This window comes from Nannospalax galili, unplaced genomic scaffold (assembly GCF_000622305.1).
Source record: "Nannospalax galili isolate Female #2095 unplaced genomic scaffold, S.galili_v1.0 scaffold907, whole genome shotgun sequence".
Taxonomy (NCBI): Eukaryota; Metazoa; Chordata; class Mammalia; order Rodentia; family Spalacidae; genus Nannospalax; species Nannospalax galili.
The window spans coordinates 833,962-852,838 of record NW_008357958.1 but is presented as its reverse complement, the minus strand read 5'-3'; the positions used below and the strand labels follow the sequence as shown (position 1 = coordinate 852,838).

At 46.4% G+C, this 18,877-nt stretch overlaps 1 protein-coding gene across 1 annotated transcript; it reads right to left on the bottom strand.

Annotated features, from left to right (window-relative positions):
* Nucleotides 1–98: 98 nt before the first annotated feature.
* Nucleotides 99–8,134, bottom strand: Otp (orthopedia homeobox). Its single transcript, XM_008855983.2, has 3 exons — nt 7,955–8,134; nt 6,313–6,722; nt 99–717 (listed from the first exon to the last, which is right to left on the bottom strand). Exons 1-3 carry the CDS (start codon nt 7,989–7,991, stop codon nt 187–189), a joined length of 978 nt encoding a protein of 325 aa, XP_008854205.1. The 5' UTR covers nt 7,992–8,134; the 3' UTR covers nt 99–186.
* Nucleotides 8,135–18,877: the final 10,743 nt, after the last annotated feature.

The following is an 18,877-nucleotide window of genomic DNA, read 5'->3' as shown; positions in this document are numbered from 1 at the left end:
CGAGGTGCTTGGGGCGGACGGGGCGGAAAAGGCTGGGAAGCTGGGAGACCGCGGGCAAGCGAAATCAGGCGGAGGGAGGGAGGCCCGGCGGGGGCGGGGGCAGGCCGGGGCCGGGGCCCGGGCAGGGAGCCGGGGTCCGGGCGCGCGTGGGAAGGGCCGGGGCGGAGCTGGCCGGGACTGGCGGCATTAGGTGAAGCTCATGGAGACTGTGTGCTCGAGAGCCTTGCGGCGCAGGGAGGCGATGCTCGTGCCCCGCCACACGTCGCTGCTGTCCGGGGAGCTGCAGAGCTGGGGCGAGCCGGAGACGTTGCTGGGGCCGGGGAGGGAGGCGGGCACCATGCCGGGGAAGGCTGGCTGGTAGAGGTGCGACTGCAGCCCCGCGCCGTTCGAGCCCGCCAGGCTGTTGGACAGACCCATGGAGTTGGGCGGCGGCCCGGCCGCCAGGCTGCACTGAGACAGCGACTGCGCCATGGCCTGCTGCCGGCCCAGTGCGGGCGGCAGCGGCAGCTGAGACACGCCCGGCATGGCGGCCGCCGCCCAGCGGGTGTCGTTGGCGTGGAAAGAGCACAGGCTGTCGCCCATGGCGGCGGCTGCAGCGGCGGCAGCCGATGGGAACTGGGGCAGGCCGGGCGTGGGCAGCAGCGTGCCGGGCGCGCGGAACACGTTGGTGGTCTTCTTGCGCTTCTTCCACTTGGCGCGCCGATTCTGGAACCAGACCTGGAGCGGGCAGGGCGAAGAGACAAGACAAGGGCGCTGTGAGCCACCCGGGACCCGCCAGGGTGGGCTAGAGCCCCGCGTCACTTACAGTGGCTCGGCCCCAAGCTGAGCAGGTGCCGCGGGATCCTGGCTCTCCATCATCCGTGGCGCCTTGATGCACGGTTTGCGCCCACCAAGCGCTGGCTACAGCGTTCGCGACTCTTGGTACCCGGTGGCGCTCTCGCGCGGAGAAAACAGCATCTACCTACTGCGCGGTGCAGCGTTCACCACGCCCCTGCACATTGGCACATTCTGTGCACTGCACAGATGTACGAGTCTGCAGGCAGGCAGGTGTCAAGGCTCGACCCACAGGTGTACAAATGAAGATAAACATGTGTACCCATGTGGCTTAATAGCACGTTTTATGGCACTGATGGAGTATAGAATTTTCAGAAACCCTGGAAATTTGGAAATTGATTAAAGGCCGTGAATGACATAACCAGTTTCGAAATCGAAAGACAAAGGAAAACGCCTAACATCGCGGTTGACAAAGCAGAGAGGTTAATATAGTGATCCGTGTGGGAAACTGAACCACCGAGCTGTGGTGGTGTTTGACCCTTCACCATGACTTCTGATTCTCTCCACAGCCCTTGGTGTAACCTCACAAGGCCCCCTGTCCCATTCCCAGACCACTGTGAGGGTACCCTGTCTGGGATGTGTTGGTGTGCTGGAACTTACTGCCAGAGTCCTGACCCCCAGGTCTTTAGCTTTTCAGTAACTTACTTAAGGATCCCTACTAAGAAGGCATCTAATACTTGCAAGTCACACCCCACTCCCTTGTTTTATAAAGTAAGGCAAAATGTCTGACCAATACAAATGAAAGGAGATTAAGTGTAAAACCCACACTAGTTATAAAGTCAATTTAAATTTACTTGAGACAACCGAGGTATCTTTTCGTCAGGGAGAAGTGTTTGATAAAAATATACCCCAAACAAAAGTAAGCCTCTTAGTTTTTCTTTCTTAATAGAAGCTCAGGAATTTCAGAGCCTACTGGGAAATAAGCCTACAGATATGAAATTCACCATGTCAGAGTTCCTCTGAATGATCACAGACAAACTACCTGACCTTGATAACTTCCATCTCCACCAATTTGAATTTTATCTTTAAAGGGGAAAAATTCCAGCATGCCTATTTAACAGATTTTCAGTTTAAAATCTAGTTAGCTGGCTGAGTGCTGTACCTAAATATAAAATGGCATGGGACACAACTCAGATATTGACTAGTTTCCTCTTCAGATTTGGCCTGCACAATTTGATCTCCATATTTGTGGCCCAATAAGTGATTCATCTGTTAATCAAATCTAGGTAGTGTTTGCTTTGCAAACTAAAGTATTGTATCAGGAATGTGAACATGTTTGTCCTCATTCTTGGTAAGCTAAGAATTTTTAGCTGTACAAGCACAGTCTGCTTACCAGTGTGAACAGCAATGAAACATAGAATTCTGTTTGAGCAAGCCCATGCCTTCCTATCTTACCTGATACTTTGAGAGTCACTTTATTTTGCTCTAGTTTCCTACCCCATTGCTGCCTAACCTAGTATCAATGGGTAAATATGCCATGTCCCTGCTTAGCTGCAACCCTTGAGCTGGTGGCACAGGGATTGAAGGGCCCTAGATGTTGGTTATGGGATCAATGTGGCTGGATTGAGCTGTTACCAGCCTTTGGCTTTAGGTGGAAATAAAGTGAGGAGACCTAACATCGGAAAGACCCTGTGCATCATCCATCCAACCCTGGATTGGGGGGAGTTGGAGGAGAGGACACCCTTGGCTGAGACAATGTCAGTATTCAAAAGGTTCCCACATCTCACACACAGCCTCTGGGCACAGTTTGAAAGGTAGAGTAAAAACCAATTCCTAACACTCTGCAAGTCAGTGAATCCTAAAGGGTCAGTGGTTTGGTGGTGATTTGGGAGAAGGGATGGAGAGAGAAGCAGAAGAAAGAATAAAGGTCAAACTGACCAGCAGAATTCAATAGCAAACATTGCCAGAAAGGTTCCTGAATCTAGAGTCTGCTCATGCACAGAAGAAAAGAACCACTGTTAAAGGACTAAATGTTATAGAAATAATGGAAAAATCATGCTCAATTATGTTTGAGGGTTAGCAGTCAAATGATGGCTACAAATTTTTTTATGTTTCATGGTTTACTGGGGTTCAGGGGAAAAATCTGCATGGGATCTGAGCACCTCCATTCCAAGCTATGATGCATATGTTTTTAAAATGTGAATGTTTCCACTTGAAAACTAGAGCATGACGGATTAAAATGCAGGCAAAACCTAAGGGAGATTTTCCAGATGCACAGATGACAACTCCAGGAAATATATTAACCACAGCCACAGGCCCAACTTTGTACTCAGTTTGAAATGCAGCTCTCCTCAGAAAATGCTTAATACAACAGTGAGAATCTAATGGAGGTTGGAATCTAAAAATCCACTTTCATGATATCTGCTGTTACAGTAATATAGACATACTGTAAATGTATTTTAAAATATATAGCCCGTTTAATTCCCCAGCTATAAATGGCTCAGAAATAGAGAATGAGGGGGAGAAAGAAAGAGTATTGCTTCCCCCCTCCTTGAAACAAATGCTTTATGAAGATCTCATTGAATCCAGCAAATGATTAATGTGAAGATTTGGGCGGAAATCTGGGGAGCTGTATTAAAGCCTAGATCTCAGGTTCATTTCGATCAGCCAGCCGTGAACTCTGGGCCGAATTCATTACACTTTAATAGTGCTGGGAGAGGAAGAAAATGCAATTTCTCATTCCATTAGAAAACTAGAAAATACTCTCAGCTTGTCCTCCTATTAAGATGTGGCAGGTGACAGGGCCATTCTGGGGGACACGGTCAATGGAATTACAGCACATTATTTTTGTTCGTATAAAATATTGAAAGGCAAGCCTGACTGTGCTGAAGTTATTTCACTGATTTGGTTTTTATGTAAATAAAATATTGAAAGTTAATTAATCCGTGCTAGAGACTAATGATTATGCTTATTATATTGCATTTGATCGCATAATTTGCATGATTCTCGCATTGCTGCTTAATAAGCCATTCCAGGTTATAAATAATTCTGAAATTGGTTTCTAATAATGGCATGCTATAAAAGGAATGGTTTTATTACACTAGCCAGAAAAGGGGAGCAATATCAGACACGGATTTGGCCTCCATGTGAGTAAAGGTACTTTAGTAAATACTTCAATGTGTGATATGGTCCAGATAGAGACAAAAAAATAAGTGTATTGGTTAATTTAACCTAAAATAAAAGAGTGTCTCTGAAAACATACAATTGCAATAAATTAAATGTTTAGATCATTTTTAATCAGCGCAGTGGCCTACACCCTGGAAAGAATGTGTAGCAATCTGTTAACTATAAAGAAAACTATGAAGCACTCATCATATAAGAACATAAACCAATTACTATTTAATTTGAATTTGGTCAAGGAGCAATGGTACAGTGAATTGTGAAGTAAATACATTTTCCATAAATTATTTTTTGCATTACATTACATAATGTTAATCATTTTGAAATGTTAATTAAGAAGGTTATGTTGATCTGATTACTTTTTAAACTATGAAACATTATTTTTTAAAAATATTGAAATTGTCATTCTATTAAGTTGTTTCTATCAGCAGCCCCAAGCTATTATCTTTGGGTGAACATTATGTTACAGCAATTAACATACTTTGTCTCCTTCCTCTTGCATATTCTTTTGTGTACTTTTTGACAATAATTATCATATAGCTTATATTTTATTTCATTTATAACTTTTTCTATTAAAAGAATAACTGCCATTAACCTTTAGAAGACCTAATAAAGTTTAATAGATCTCATTTTCTTTTTTCATAAAATCAGTGGTCCAATTATATTTTATTTGTGATTCTAAGTTCTATTTTAATCTGAACTAATTACCAATAGGTCTAGATAAAGAGACAGCACTGCCTTCTTTAAAACAAAAATTAATAGTTAACATTTCTCTTGAGGGACAAAAAGTAAATTTATGAATTTTGAGTCCCCAATACTGAGACTACAACCAAGTATTGTCATTGGCATGTATTGAGAGTGTATGTTCCTACAAAGGTTTGAACTCACATTTTAAAAGAGGAGAAGGGCAGGAGATTTAAAGGACACTAATATGCTTGCACAATGCAATTAGTACTCCTTTGGTGTGTAATTTTAGTGGCTGGTAATTCGGGCCTGATTTCAGCGTTCACTAACAAACACTCAGAATTATATTGAATAAAATATTAATCATTAATAATTTTCCTCTATTAATTTGACCAGTTTAAGTCCCTGACAATATTCATTTCTTATTAGAACAAAAGCGTGTACCATTTTTCCCATCTAGACGATCTATAAAATGCCACATGGAAATAAATTCTGGGTACCCTGGTCGCTCACTTCTCAAATTAAATGAAAAATAACTGAAGTCCTTAAAGTTAATTTATAAAAGCAGGTAGAACTGGTTTAACAAATTAGTCAAGTTAGCACCCATGAGATTGCGGAGGGGCGGTGCGGGGGGGGGGGGGGGTGCGGGGATCCAAAACAGCAAAGGAATATTTTCAGAACCTCGGATAGCGCGACTAAGGACTCATGGACTCTCCTGGCAACTTTCTATAAAATATTTGCTGTTTTTGTCATTCTATAAAAAAGAAGAAAAGAAATCTGGGTCTCGTTCGTCTTATACTTTTATCCCCCAATTTTCAGAAAAGTTACCAGTGAGATTTCTTGGATTACATATAATTTACAACTTGGTGGGTGGTTGGATGAGAATAAGGAACAATAATGATTTCCTCTATTATAGGTTAACCTTTCTGGACTGCAAGATTCCTTCTTCAGGTGGGATATCTACAATAGAAAGTGTTCACTTCCCGCTTCCTTCTTAGTTTCCTTAAGGGAATCGCTATTATATTACTCTTATTATTATTAAAATTTTTTAAACTCAAAGCTCATAGGTTGCTAATCTTCCAGAATGCTGGCAAACCATCTAAGTTCAAAACCTCTGAAAACAACAAAGCTAGGAGTGTTTCTCCTGGAATATGGGAGAAGGTTATATAAAAGAGAGCAAAGCCACACAAGGAAGTTTGAGTGTAGCTCTCTCTCTCTCTCTCTTTTTTAAGGTCACCGTTACACCTTAATTCCTCTCTTTCCTGTTTTCTGTATAATGTTGCATTTCCCCCACTTATCTAAATGCTTAATAGAAACTCGTTAGGGGGTAATGAAATGCTTGTCGATAGTGTAAGCTGGAGCAGAGGCACGACCTGTATTTAGCCGCCTGGGAGACTGGAAGGTTGTCTTCCAGGGAGGGAGGAGAGTTGAATCCGGCAGCCAATAACACCAGGTTTGCTTTTGAAGAGTTTAGGTTAGGAATGTGTCTAGACTAGTGGGAGGTGGGCCCTGCAAATCCACTGGGGTAGGTGGGTCACCCTGGCTGTTGTCTGGGTAGAGTAGGAGCTCAAAGTGTCGTTGACAGCCCGAGCGGGCGCAGCGTAGGGTCCTGGCAGGCAAGAGAATGCCTGCTCCCAGTGCCCAGGCCCTCCCGCCGGTTCTTTGCTTCAGTACCTGCACTCGGGACTCGGTCAGCCCGATACGCAGCGCCAGCTCCTCACGCATGAAGATGTCAGGATAGTGCGTCTTGGCGAAGCTCCTCTCCAACTCGTTGAGTTGTGCTGGGGTGAAGCGCGTCCGGTGGCGCTTCTGCTTCTGTTGGCCCTGCTGCTGGCCGGCCTGGCTGGGGTTAGGGCCGCCCTGGGGCCCGGGCTGCTTGTCTGGGTCTTTTGCGCTCACCGCCAACGAAGCAGGAGTAGAGCCCACTGTGGTGATGTCCTCCCCGGGCAGCAAAGTGGCTCCCTCGACTGGGTCGGAGTTGGGCGCCAGGTCCCCCGGATGGCCCCCGGGGTCGGAGCCCCCAACGCCCAGCCTACACTTCACCGCCTCCCGGTGGCCCAGAAGCTCGGCGGCATCTTTCATACCTGAGGAGGCAAGAGGATCTCGGTCACTATTTTCCTGGTGGTGCCAGGAACTGCAGTCTTCCGGGTGCGGTTCTCCTCCCGCCCCATCCTCAGTCCCTCCCCGCCCGCGCTAGTCCTGAGGTCGAAACTTCCCGGTCCTCAGCCGGGTTTCCCAGGATTTGGATAGCTAGGTTGGAATAATATCTCCTGGCTCTTTCCCTTTTCTTCACAACCAGTTCCTGTCCCACACAGCTCAGGTTTTCGTTTCTTCCACAAGCACTCCCCGGCCTGGCAACGAAGCAGGCTTGAGTCCCCTTCTTAAGACCAATCCCCTTGTGCCCCAAGAAACCTAGAGCAAATCTTGGACCCGGGATGCAGGAGAGAAAGAAAGAAAATTAAGAGATCTCTAAGTGACTGCCCCACCTGAGCTTGAAACGAACTCTCTCCGGCCTGATTCCCTCTCACTTTCGGAAGATGAATAAGTCTCCAAGCCTTCCTTCCACCCTCCAAAATAAACCCAAATCAGCTCCGCCTCCCCCTCAAATCAGAGAAAGTGTTTGGAAAATGGAGTCACATCCATCACTAAAGCTCCCAAACCGGAAACCCAGAGCCCAGTAACCCAGATAACATTAAAGAGCTTGAGTAAACTGTACATCCATAACAGTGAATCAAACTTTAGAGAATTCAACTTTTTCTTCTGGAGAAATAAAGGACGCCACTGGCAACGCTGAGTCCCTGGTATAAGGCAGGGGTGCCTGGAAGGAGGAGCTCGGCTTTTCTTCTCAACCAGCACATTTAGCAAATCCACCCCTATTGCGGCAGCTTCTTCTTCATGCCATATAGTTTTTTAAAAAAAACAAATTTAACCACACTTAAAGGAGAAAGTTAAGAGAGAGAAGGAAATAAAAGGAGATGAAAGAAATTCTAAATCAAAGCAAGCAAGAAAGAAAAAGAGAAACACCTCCAATCGAATTATCATGGGATAGAGCTTTCAAAAAACAAAGGGGAGGGAAGAAGAAAAAATAAGAAAACAACAAAAAAAAGTAACAGCATTCTCCAACTCCTTTTTTTGGATCTACATATTCCATAGATTTTTTTAAAAGACGATGTTAAATCAAATTAAACTTTAATACAGCACAATTACTTTTAAAGAAATTAGTCCATTTAGGGCGCATTAAGGTAAAATAAGGAACAAATTGACAATTTCCTGCCCCGGCTTCTCCTGGCTGCCCGGGTGAGAGGCGCTCACTCACCTAGCCTGGCGTCCAGGAGGTCGGCGTGAGACAGCATCGCGCACCGCTCCAGGGCGAAAGCTGTTCCCCCCCAAATTTTAGCGGCTTTAAGTTATTTAAAATAGATATAAGCTATAAGCTATACGATATAGATATATATAGATCACCTAAATGAAAGAAAATTCGGTTTGTGGTTAAAAAGGGGGCTTCTTGCATTATAATGTCCTTTAGAGAGACGGGGAGGTGCTTAACAGTTGAATGAACCCGTGAGCAGCTTGGCGAGGGGACCAATCAGGAGGGCAGCCTGCAAATGTCAGCGCCCGGAGAGTCCCCCACTCCGCCCGCCCGCCCGCCTGCGCCTGCCCGGAGGAGGCGGCGGCCGCAGCCCTGGCAGCTCCAGCCCCAAGCAGCAGCTAAAGCAGCAGCGGCCACCTTGGCCTTGCCCAGGGATTCTGGGCCAGGCCTCCGTTAGTTCTCTGAGATTTTCTCCAGGCGCATCTTCCCTTCCCTTTGTCTTGCCTTGCTCGCTTCACTGGCTCAATTGGTGTTTCAAAGCTAAAGATCTCCCTTGAAGTGGGGACAGTGTGGGTACCACAGCAGGGCATGACCTCCGCATGACCCGAGTCGCCCCCGCCCTCGCTGTCTAGGCGGCACAGGCCTGTGGTAGCCTAGCGCACGACTAGGGCGCGCACGACTAGGGCGCGCCACCGTCTCCAGACCGTGCCTAAACTTTGCCGCTGCTCTGCAGGCCTCGGCTACCTAGAGATCCAGATGTCCCAGCTGAGCCCCGGGGCCTAGTACCCAGATCCCACCGCAGGCTAGGGAGTAGTGGCCGTGTAAATCCCGACTGTTGGCTTCGGGGAGCCGTGCGAGAAGCGCTGGCATAGGAGCGATCCACACCCTCCTCGAAAGACTGCCTTCCAGGTTCAGCTGCTCTGCTCAGCCTAGGCGCTCATCCTGGCCCCCAACCCGCTCTTTGGTCAAAGTTTCTAAGTTCACTTGGGCTCCCAACTCCACTTAAGGTTGTAAATAAAGTTAAACTCTCTTTATTTTCCTCTTGAATATGTTAAACTACTTGAACAATTTAAAGTGCTTTGCACAAGTGAAGCGAACCATTTCTAATGTTCTGATTTTTCAGAGCCAGCCAACAACAAAGTTTAGATTAGTAATATATTTCTAACCAGAGTAATTTTCAAGATCATTAGGCATTTATGTAATTAGTGCCAAATCTATAAGCTTTTATTACGATTATTAGAGTAAAATCAGTATAAATTTGTACTAATTTACTACTGTTTAGACTTGGCTGTCAAGCCCAGAGGTTCTTATTGTAAATGATAACTGAGGAAATTAAGTGCAAAATTCTGTGCCATTTCTGATCTGCTCCTAAACAATCCGTTTCAATTGTATTTGTAGCAGAACATAATGCCCTTTTAAAGTTATTTGACTTGTATTTTTATTTGCAACACAAGAAAAATGCCCTCTACCCAAGGCAGAATAAAACTGATATTTACTACTCCCAAGTTGATTAACATTGATTTTTAATTCGAGAGTGATGCAATTAAGATTATTCATTTAATTCAAATAAAGCTTCCACAAAAGGGTAGCCCTATGAAGTCTGTTTTAAATAATACCGAACAAATGGCTTTTTTTGTTCGCAGTCCAATTGACTTACACAAAACATTGGAAATGTTGCTTGAGAGCAGATGCGAGAGGAAGTGTGTGTGTGTGTGTGTGTGTGTGTGTGTGTGTGACAGGGACGAGCAAAGAGACAAAGAAGGAGGCGGTGAAGCAACTCTGGGGGCAGTTTTGTTTCCCATTTCTTCCCTTCGGTCCTTTCAGCCTCCTCCCGCGTACACACTAGTGTGCGCGCGCATTCGTGCACACGCTCGTGTGAGTGCAGGGCACCAGCTATGTTGGTGCCTTGGAGCGGTGAAGACTTATCCGGAGGCTCCCAACCTGGCGCGGCTTCAGCGGCCCTTGCAGTTGCTGCCAACGCGGCCTAGGTGGAGCCGGGGTGCTGAAGCCTGGAATGCGCGCTTGGCTGAGTCTGGGCAACCGCTGCACGTCTGGGAGCTTTCGGCAGGCGCCTGGTACCCTCTGAGAAAGGTTTTGCCTGGAAGGAAAAGTCCAAGAGCAACAGCCTGATTTTCTGTAAACAAACCCCCCAAAATTTAAAGCTAAAGCGCGGGTGCGCTCAGCAGGCGGAGACCGGACAAGACAGGACAGGACAGGACAGGACAGGACAGGACAGGACAGGACAGGACAGGACTGGACTGGACTGGACTGGACTGGCAGCCCAGGGCGAGGCTATGCGTGCTCAGAACTGGCTCCAGAGCACACATCCAAGACCTTCAACCAGTTTCAACCCACCAGGGTGGAGCTTTCGGGTATCCGGGCCCGAAAGCAGGGCAGGGGTATCAAAAAGTGACTAGGGATGGGACAGGAAGGCCGGGTACCAGACAGCTTGCTCAGACTGTCCGCGGAGGCGGTTAGTGCAGTGGCTGCGTCTTAAGGAGCCTTTGGGAGAGACTAGCATTCCTTGGGAAGAAGAGGCCGGAGCCTCCAGGTGTGTGTTCACTGCTCTCCGGGTCCTACAGCCGCCCCCAGCTCTGCTGCAGTCGGTGCGGCGCGTCCTCTCACACGCACTCGCTCGTATATTCTGTTTTGTTGTATCTTTTCAGGTCGATAAATAAATGTGTAATAGTTAATGTGAAGACACATCAGAGTAATAACAATGGGACGAAATCAAAGGATTATCCATCTCTGTTAGTAACCGCTGAATAACAATGCTGCGGCGTGATTGATAGCCCGCTTCATTTTATGACTTTTCTATTGGTCTTGATTTTTATAGCAGTATAAACAAACTAAATCATTTCTTCCAAGACTTCGGAACATAAGCATTCAGAGAGGGGGGAGAAAGGGAGAGGGGAAAGGGGAAAAAAGAAAAGAAGGGAAATCTGAGAGTGGGAGGGGGGACAAAGCGGTGTGGGGGCGTCGAAGAGCGGAGTGAGCAAGCTGGACCTGGGGCCGGAGCCGGGAGCTGGCAGCCAGCGGGCAAGCGGAGGGAAATGACAATAGCCAGGACGTAAAATGCTCGCGCCCACGCCGGTTCCCTTTGTAGCTCCTTTTGGCAAACGTCTGAATCCACCAGGGTAGCTCCTGAGCTGTATTTACCAGAGTTTTATTCTCCGTCATCTTCCCGCGTTCCTGGGGCAGCTTGGAAAGTGTTGGTCAGGCCCATTTCAGTTGATAATTCAAAGCATTTCCCACATGATCATGGGAACTGAAGTCCCTAACAAGGCCAGGCTTTAGCGTGATGGCCCCCAAATCTTCGGAATGACAACAATGTCTTCAGAAATCACTTCAAAGCAAAGTAACAGGATTTTCTATGACGGATCCAGTGATTTTTCCTCAATAAATAGGTTTTAGATTGTTACACACACGTAGACATGGAACAAAGGGAACTACCAGAAAATATATTGGTTGCCCCTAATAAAATTTATTTAGACAGTTTGCTTCTCATAAAAAATAGAGATTGAATTTTGTAAAGAGCCTGCCAAGGGCTGATGCACAGGGAAATTCTTTCTCCTTTCTTTCTTTCTTTCTTTCTTCCTTCCTTCCTTCCTTCCTTTCTTTTTTTCTTTCTTCTTTCCCCTTTTCCTCTCTTCTCCTTTATAACGAAGCACAAAGACTGTTTAAAGGCCTGGGAATCAACTCCCCGGCTCCTGCAGACCCTGCAGAACTTGGTAGCTTTGAGGGAAGTCGGCTTTGGGGGAGAGATGTTTCTTTAAAAAACAAAATCTTACAACCAACCATATAAATTACCAACACATCAACTATACAAATGGCATCTCTCCTTATGTTTTGCCATCCAGATCTGGAGCCAGACTTAGAAATAAGGTGTGAGTGGAATAGGAGGGGTGGAGAGTTGGAATGGGGTGGAATACCAGCAGCTTGCCTTAAAGATGGATTTATGTTGATTAGGTTTGCAGTTCTGATTCTCTAATTGTGTTTTTCTTTCACTGCAAATCCTTTTTACAGAGACAGAGAATAAAATATATACAGGGGTGGTTTAGGAAGAATTGGGTAGTGTGCCCAGAGCCCTAATTGCTTTTTCCACTTACCGAAATCTCCGGTGTTTATTAAATGTAACTTTCAGCTGCTTGGGTTGTTTGTAAACTGTTCTCCTTTTGTATAGACAGTGGGCTGAAATATGGTGCATTATTATTCACATTCCTGCTATTAAATGCTGAATTGTAACATTGTTCCCTTTAATGAGAAGAGCCTCCCTCAATAATTAACGATCTCACATTTTCCTATTTTCTTGCCTGATGAAAAGAATCAATTTTAATTCGTGGTAAATTACAGCCATGCTTTTGGGTATTATTTGCTTACAGAAAGCAAATCAAGTGACTTGAACACCCCTGTTTACTTTTGCAGATATTCAGTAACCCAAATGTAACTGCACAGCACATCAGATTGCTCAGGCCTACCTCAGAACTGGTGAAAATATTAAAGGGCAGGGGTTGGGGTGAGGGCCTCTGGAATCCACAGCCTTTGCAACAATGGTGACCAGATTTCTCATACACCAAGTCTTGGGCGTCAGGACCATTCCTCCCCCAGCCTCTGCCTTCACCCTGCATTGGGCAGGGTCTCTAGATCACATATAGCCACCCTGGAATTTAGGGCTGCTCCACGGATGGCTTATTTATGAGAGTGGGTGAGTGGAAGGAAAATCTGGGAGGGGGGGCAAGTCTCTGCACAGGAGTGCGGGGTGCTTCTACGCTTCCCAACTTGAGAGAACTCTCGAGGTCCCCAGCCAAAGAGACCACAGCCAAAGAAAGCATCGGCTGAGTGCCCTTGCCAGTCCGCTGAGAAAGCGGCCTCCGCTTCCGGCCAGGGCTCTCAGGGACAGAGCAGAGCGTCTTTACCTGGAAGTCAAACAGGACTGGGCCCAGCCCAAAACTGCGTCTTCCAGACTTGCCTGGCCCTGGAGCTGAGGGCCAGTGTTGCCTCCTGAGCCTACAGTCGCAAAATATCTGTCTACAAGACAGGCCCCCAACCTTTCTTCAACCCTACACAGAGAACCGGGCTGTGTGTGCATAGTACGTGTACTTCCGTGCACGCATTTGTGAGCAGTGCGGATCATAGCTTGATCACCTCCATTCTCAGGTCCTGCTAAGTGGGGGCCAGGAAGCAGCAAATCTGCCCCAAATTGATCTCCTAACCAGTCCTGGAAGCTTTTGATGATACAGGAGAAGATAGATAGAGGATGGCTGGATAGATAATTGATAGACAGATGATAGGTTTTGGTTTTTTTTTTCTTGGAATACTTCCACAGTCAGTTTTACAAACTAGAGTACACCTGCGTGACTTCGTGGGCACGGGGGGGGGGCGGGGTCAGACCCTCGCTTATTTCTTTCTCTTATCCGTCTGGCACTCAATGCAAAAACCAGGACACAAAACAATGACGATTCAGTACCCGCTCCTGAATGCATATCCTAGCTTCCCTTTGATTGCCTTTCACCCTGTAATTTTAATGGGCCCAATTAGCCACACGGAACATAATACGTGGCATACAGATTTTGTTTGCATGTATTAAGTTCGTTGCTTTTCTTATTTCTATTTGCTCAGGATAAATAATAATATATCAGTTATTCAGTTAGGTGACAAGGCTAGTAATTGGAATAAAAAGAAAAAAGTCTCATCCTTATCTCTTTCTATAACTAGATATAGCGCTAATAAGACTGCATCAATCTTATCTAGCAAATAAATAAAATAGACAAACAAACAAATTTGCTTCCAACAAGTTAATGTGGTGTATCTGAGTGGAAAGTAGATATTTTCACGCATTCTGGAGATGAGGAGTGACTTTTAATAAAATCACAAGAAAAACAAATGTAATTCTGTAAGCCGTTTCTTCGAGGCGCCAGCGCTCGCCCCCTCCCAGGCTAGCTTCCCATCTCTCCACCAGAAGCAAGCTTTCTTGTATGGAGGGTTCCAGGCTCAGAAAGATGCTGGCTCCACTTTCCTGCCTACTTTACATGTCTGGGGTGGGATGGGGAGGGAGACAGGATCCTACAGGTAATCAGCCTTCTGTAAGTAGGATTTTCTCTCTCCTCCTCTTTCCCTCTGTTTTTATCTCTCTGTTCCCGCTCCTATTTACTTCTCTTTCTTTCTTTCCTCCACTCCGCTTGTGCTCCCTTCCTCTCTCCTTTTCCTCCCTTTTCGTCCTCCACACTTCATTCTTTCTACTCTCCCTCCCTCTTCTCTGCCCTCACCTCTCCTCTCTCCTTCCCTCTCTTCTTTCTTCTCCCTCCCCCCTCCTTCCCCTCTGCCTCCCCTTCCCTGTGCCTTGTACCCCTCCCTGCAGCCCTAGTGCAGCTAATTCCGGGCGTCTATATTCACTCAATTAGAGAAATCTACAGAGAAGATCGATCTTCCATCTGCAGACATGCCAGCTTAACAAATTAGATTCTTGTTTCGTGCAGGTGATTTGGTGACAGTTGGGGAATTAGAAGTAATAAGTTGTTGTGTTTGAGCCCATTTTCGGGCACCCCCGCCGCCCCGCCGGCCCGCGCCCGCTGCCGCCGCCGCATCCCCCGCCGTAATTAGTGCTGCTGCCCTCCATGTGGGCTCGATTAAACCGTGATTTAGCCGAAAGAAATATAATTATGGCTGCAAATAAAATAATCAGCATTGAAGAGCGATTTCCTTAATGAGATGGAGCGGTTGCACGTCACGGAGTAAAGGGGTCTCATTAAGAGGTGGTAATGAGGCTTGGGTGGATGGTGCAGTTACAAAATAGCCCAAGTCCTCGGCAGGCCAGGCCCGCACTCCGAAGTGGCCGCAGCCTTGCTTCCCGCCGGCCACCCGCGCACACCCCGCCCGGCCTCTAGGGGGCGCTGAGCTGGCCGCGCCGCCTCTGCGCGCTGTACCAGAGGCCCGGCGGGGCCCGGACAGCGGCTCCCAGCCAGGGGAGGCTCGAGAGGTCCCGGCCACGCGTGCGCCTGCTGCAGGGCAGCTGTCCGCAGACTACTTGGAGGACACCGCCGGTGGGTGGAGCCCGTGCTGACTGTAGTTCAGGAACTTCTAGGAGCTGGGCGGAGACAGGCCCAGCCGTGGGGGTACCCCAAAGCCAGCTGCGCACAGACCCCTGCAAGTCAGCTCAGGTGCAGCAGAAGGCTTAGGAAGGGCCAGGGGTGGAGGTGGAGGTGGAGGTGGGGTTCTCTCCAAGTCACTTTTCCAAACTTTATTCAGGTACTGGGAAAGTCACAACTCTGTGTTTTGTTTGTTTTTTTAAATCAAATAAATTATGCCAAGCTTTCTAAACTAGGTTCCTCTGAACTTCCTGGTTCCTTAGCTCAGTAGCCCAGAGTTCTTTACATCAAAGTATAAACATAGGCACACTCCCTGTCCATATGTGGTGAGCCTCAGTATCTCAGCATTCGTTTCTAATTAGACCTTTGGTCTTTTCTGGAGTTGAAAGTGTCATCGGCTGGAACAATTCTTTTTTTTTTTTTTTAATATTTTATTATCTTTATTTTATGTATATGCATGTATTGCCTGCTTGTAAGTGCACCCGTGTGGTGCAATGCCTGGGGAGGACAGAAGAGCTGTCATGTGGGTGCTGGGATTCTAACCTGAGTCTGCTGCAAGAACAACCAGTGTTCTTAACCACTGAGCCATCTCTCCAGCCCCTGCCAGAACCATTCTTAACAGAACAAGAAAAGAAACAGCATCCACATAAAGTGGTTAACAAGCGGACACACCCCTTACTCATTCTGTGGGCTCCACACTGTGTTGAGGGCTAGAGAGGGAGAAGTGGACAGGTCTTTGGTCTGGTGGAGCTTACAGTATGGCTTACAAAGAGTTTTTTCAGCCATGGTAGATGCCAGTTATCATATATTTGCTCCCCGGGAGGCAGCAAGAACCCAAGAAGTGGATCAGATTTTGATTTTAGTTTGTTTTGGGGGTGCTAGGGATGGATGAGCTGTTATCAGCTGTCTGCATGATAAATACTAGAGATAAACAACTTTAAAAGAAGGAAAGTTTTCAGGTGGACTCTGTGCTTCAAAGGATTGGGTTCCTTGCTTTGGGGGTTCTGGTGGGCAACAACATCATGGCAGATGGCAGCAAGAATACTCACCTCATGGAGCCAGGAATCCAGTAGAGAAAGAGGGCCCTGGATCCTGAGATCCCTTTCAAAGGCATGCTCCCCCACCTAACTTTCTTCTATTAGGCTCCACCTTCTAAAAGTCCCTCGACCTCCCAAGGACCTGCAAGCTAGAGGCCAAGTCTTCTTTTTACAACTCAGGGTCTCCTGCTTGGTAAGCACTCACTCTCTCCCTGAGCTGCATCCACAGCCCCCTCACTTTGTTTTAGGGTGTTCTTTTACTTTCTTCATTGGTCTTTTATTTCTGCTCAGAAACCTAGGATCCCAGGAAGAGAGTAATTTTCTTGAGTGCTAGCTGTCAACGCAGTCCCTTTTGTAGACTGCTCTCATTGTAAAGTGTGTTTCAAGGAGAGACACACTACCTAGATAAGTACTTTTCTATATCTGTCTATGGATGAGAGGCTTTTCCTAAGCCACTACTATTTTAATCACTCCCTTATCCTACCCAAATATAGGTTAATTTTTAATTCAGGCCTATATTATCAGGAAATCTGCTTTGTGGGTGGATAGCGTCTGCCCCTAGAAACAGGTTCTGGGCAGTTGGCCTGGGCTTAGGAAAGCCCCTTACACAGTGGTGAGTCATGAATAAGCAGACCTTGCACTGGGTGGAGGTGCAAGTGAATTACCATTCACACTGGGACCACGGGGAGTGGAGAGTGATTAAAGTCTGCCTTAAGCCCACTAAAGCTCCAAATCCAGAGCTTAAGCTAATTCTCTCATTCACTCCCCAAAGGCATTTTACACACTAGAGCCTGAAAGCCCACAGCAGAGCTGCCTTCTCCACCTCCCAAGTCGTGAACATATGGAACCAGAGAGTCTTTTCTGTGCAAAAATAGTTCTTTTCTGAATGCCTCAGCATGTGGATTGACTCACCACCCCTAAGTTTTTGAAAGGTCCCAAAGCCACCCATTAGGAAGGATGCTGACTTTTCCATACACCTTTCCTCCCCCTGCACTAGAGAAAAGAATATGTATTCGTTAGGACATATAGTTATACTGCTATAACCAAGACCCCAAACTACAGCAACTTAGGATAGAATGGATTGAATTTTATTTCTCTCCTACATTGCAGCCCACACCAAAAGACTTCCAAGACTGCTAAGAGGGAAGCTCTAAAAGATTGGGAACCCAGCCTTTTTATTATTTTTTTTTTACTGATGCTCTGTAATACTTGCCTTGTGGCCCAAGATGGCTGCCCCAGCTCCTGCCATCACCTCTGCATTTGGGGCAACTGGAAAAATTGATAGAAATTGAATGACATGGCCCTACCTAGTGTAAATGAGATTGGGAACTATTGCCTTTTTCCACACTACTTAAAACATGAGAGAGGAGTACCATGTTTTTCTGCTTTGGAAGAGACAAATTCCCATGTTCCCTAGGACCCTCACTGATGACACAGCTCTCCTCACTTTTCCTTGGTATTAATACTGAAAGATTGGTGGGTGTAGAGGGGAAAAGGAGTGTGGGGCAGAAAATAGATGCAGGCCAGTTAGGAGCAGTGATGGTTAATCTTGATTGTTAGCTTCATTTGATTGAGAGCTACTGAGATTAGTAATGCACATTTCTGGGTGTGCCTGTCAGGGAGTTTGTGGCAATGACTAACTAAAGGGAGACCTGCCCTAACTGTGGGCAGCACCATTTAGTGGGCTGGGGGCCCAGGTGGAAGAGAGGAAGAAGCTGCAACCTTGAGTGCAGGCACTCCCTCTGCTTCCCGGATACAGTGAGGTGAGCAGCTTTGCTTCATCATACATTCTTGCCACTGTGATGTTTGGACTCAGCTTGTCAAGCCCACATGGATGGAACAAGCAGACAGACAGTGGATGGAAACCTTTCAAATAATGAGCCAAAATAAAATATTTTCTCCTTTTAACGTGTTCTCTCAAGTATGTGTCATAACATGGGAGCCTAATGCAGTCATCTGAGGGAGACATGATGGCTGCTTAGATAAAATGAGGGCAGTGGTTAGAATCTACAAGCATTTCTTAGACAGTCTAGGAGTTCCGTGTGGAGGGGGATTCAATAATCTTATGTATCACTGATCTATTCATCCATTGGCCATGTTAAAATTTAAATATAAAGTGTCACCCACAAGCTCATGTGTTGGGTACTTGATCCCTAGCTGATAACACTATTTTTGGAGGTGAGACTTTGCTGAAGAAGTAGATTATTGGGTATTTGGGGATATTTTGCATCTGATTCCCCCCTCCCATGTGTGTGTGTGTGTGTGTGTGTGTGTGAGAGAGAGAGAGAGAGAGAGAGAGAGAGAGAGAGATCTGCCATGGTGTGAGAACCTCCCCAGTATACAATCCCACTACCATGATGCTCTGTCCAAGTATATGAGATCAGATAGCCATGGACTAAATCCTCTGAGTCCATGAGTCAAATAAGCTCTTCCCTTAAGTTGCTTCTATCACATATCTTGGTCACAGCCACAAAAGTAACTAATGCAGGCTGCTCATTTATTTATTCACTTCATTAATTCATTTACCAAATTGTTATTGAGCCTTGGCTGTGAGGTAAGCACAGGGCTGGAGTCTGTGGATATGATAGTATAGTCATGCCATTACATTTGACAAAGACAGCAGAGAAAAAATGTGAGTACATTGTGTGTGATAAAAAACAGTTTCCTTGTTAAGGCCTACTGTGTCACAGTGGGCCTTAATATGGATGACAGAGTATATGGGTTCCAGTGAGTGGGGAGTGTAGCTATGGGAGGGTGCCAGTAGGGATGGGGGTATAAAGATGATTAAGATTGTTTGAGGTATTCTG

Coding starts and splice junctions, on each gene's coding strand:
- Otp (XM_008855983.2), bottom strand. CDS start 7,991: ATGCTGTCTCACGCCGACCTCCTGGACGCCAGGCTAG. Junction 6,723..7,954: donor CCTCCTGGACGCCAGGCTAG/GTGAGTGAGCGC, acceptor TTGCCTCCTCAG/GTATGAAAGATGCCGCCGAG. Junction 718..6,312: donor TGACCGAGTCCCGAGTGCAG/GTACTGAAGCAA, acceptor TGCCCGCTCCAG/GTCTGGTTCCAGAATCGGCG.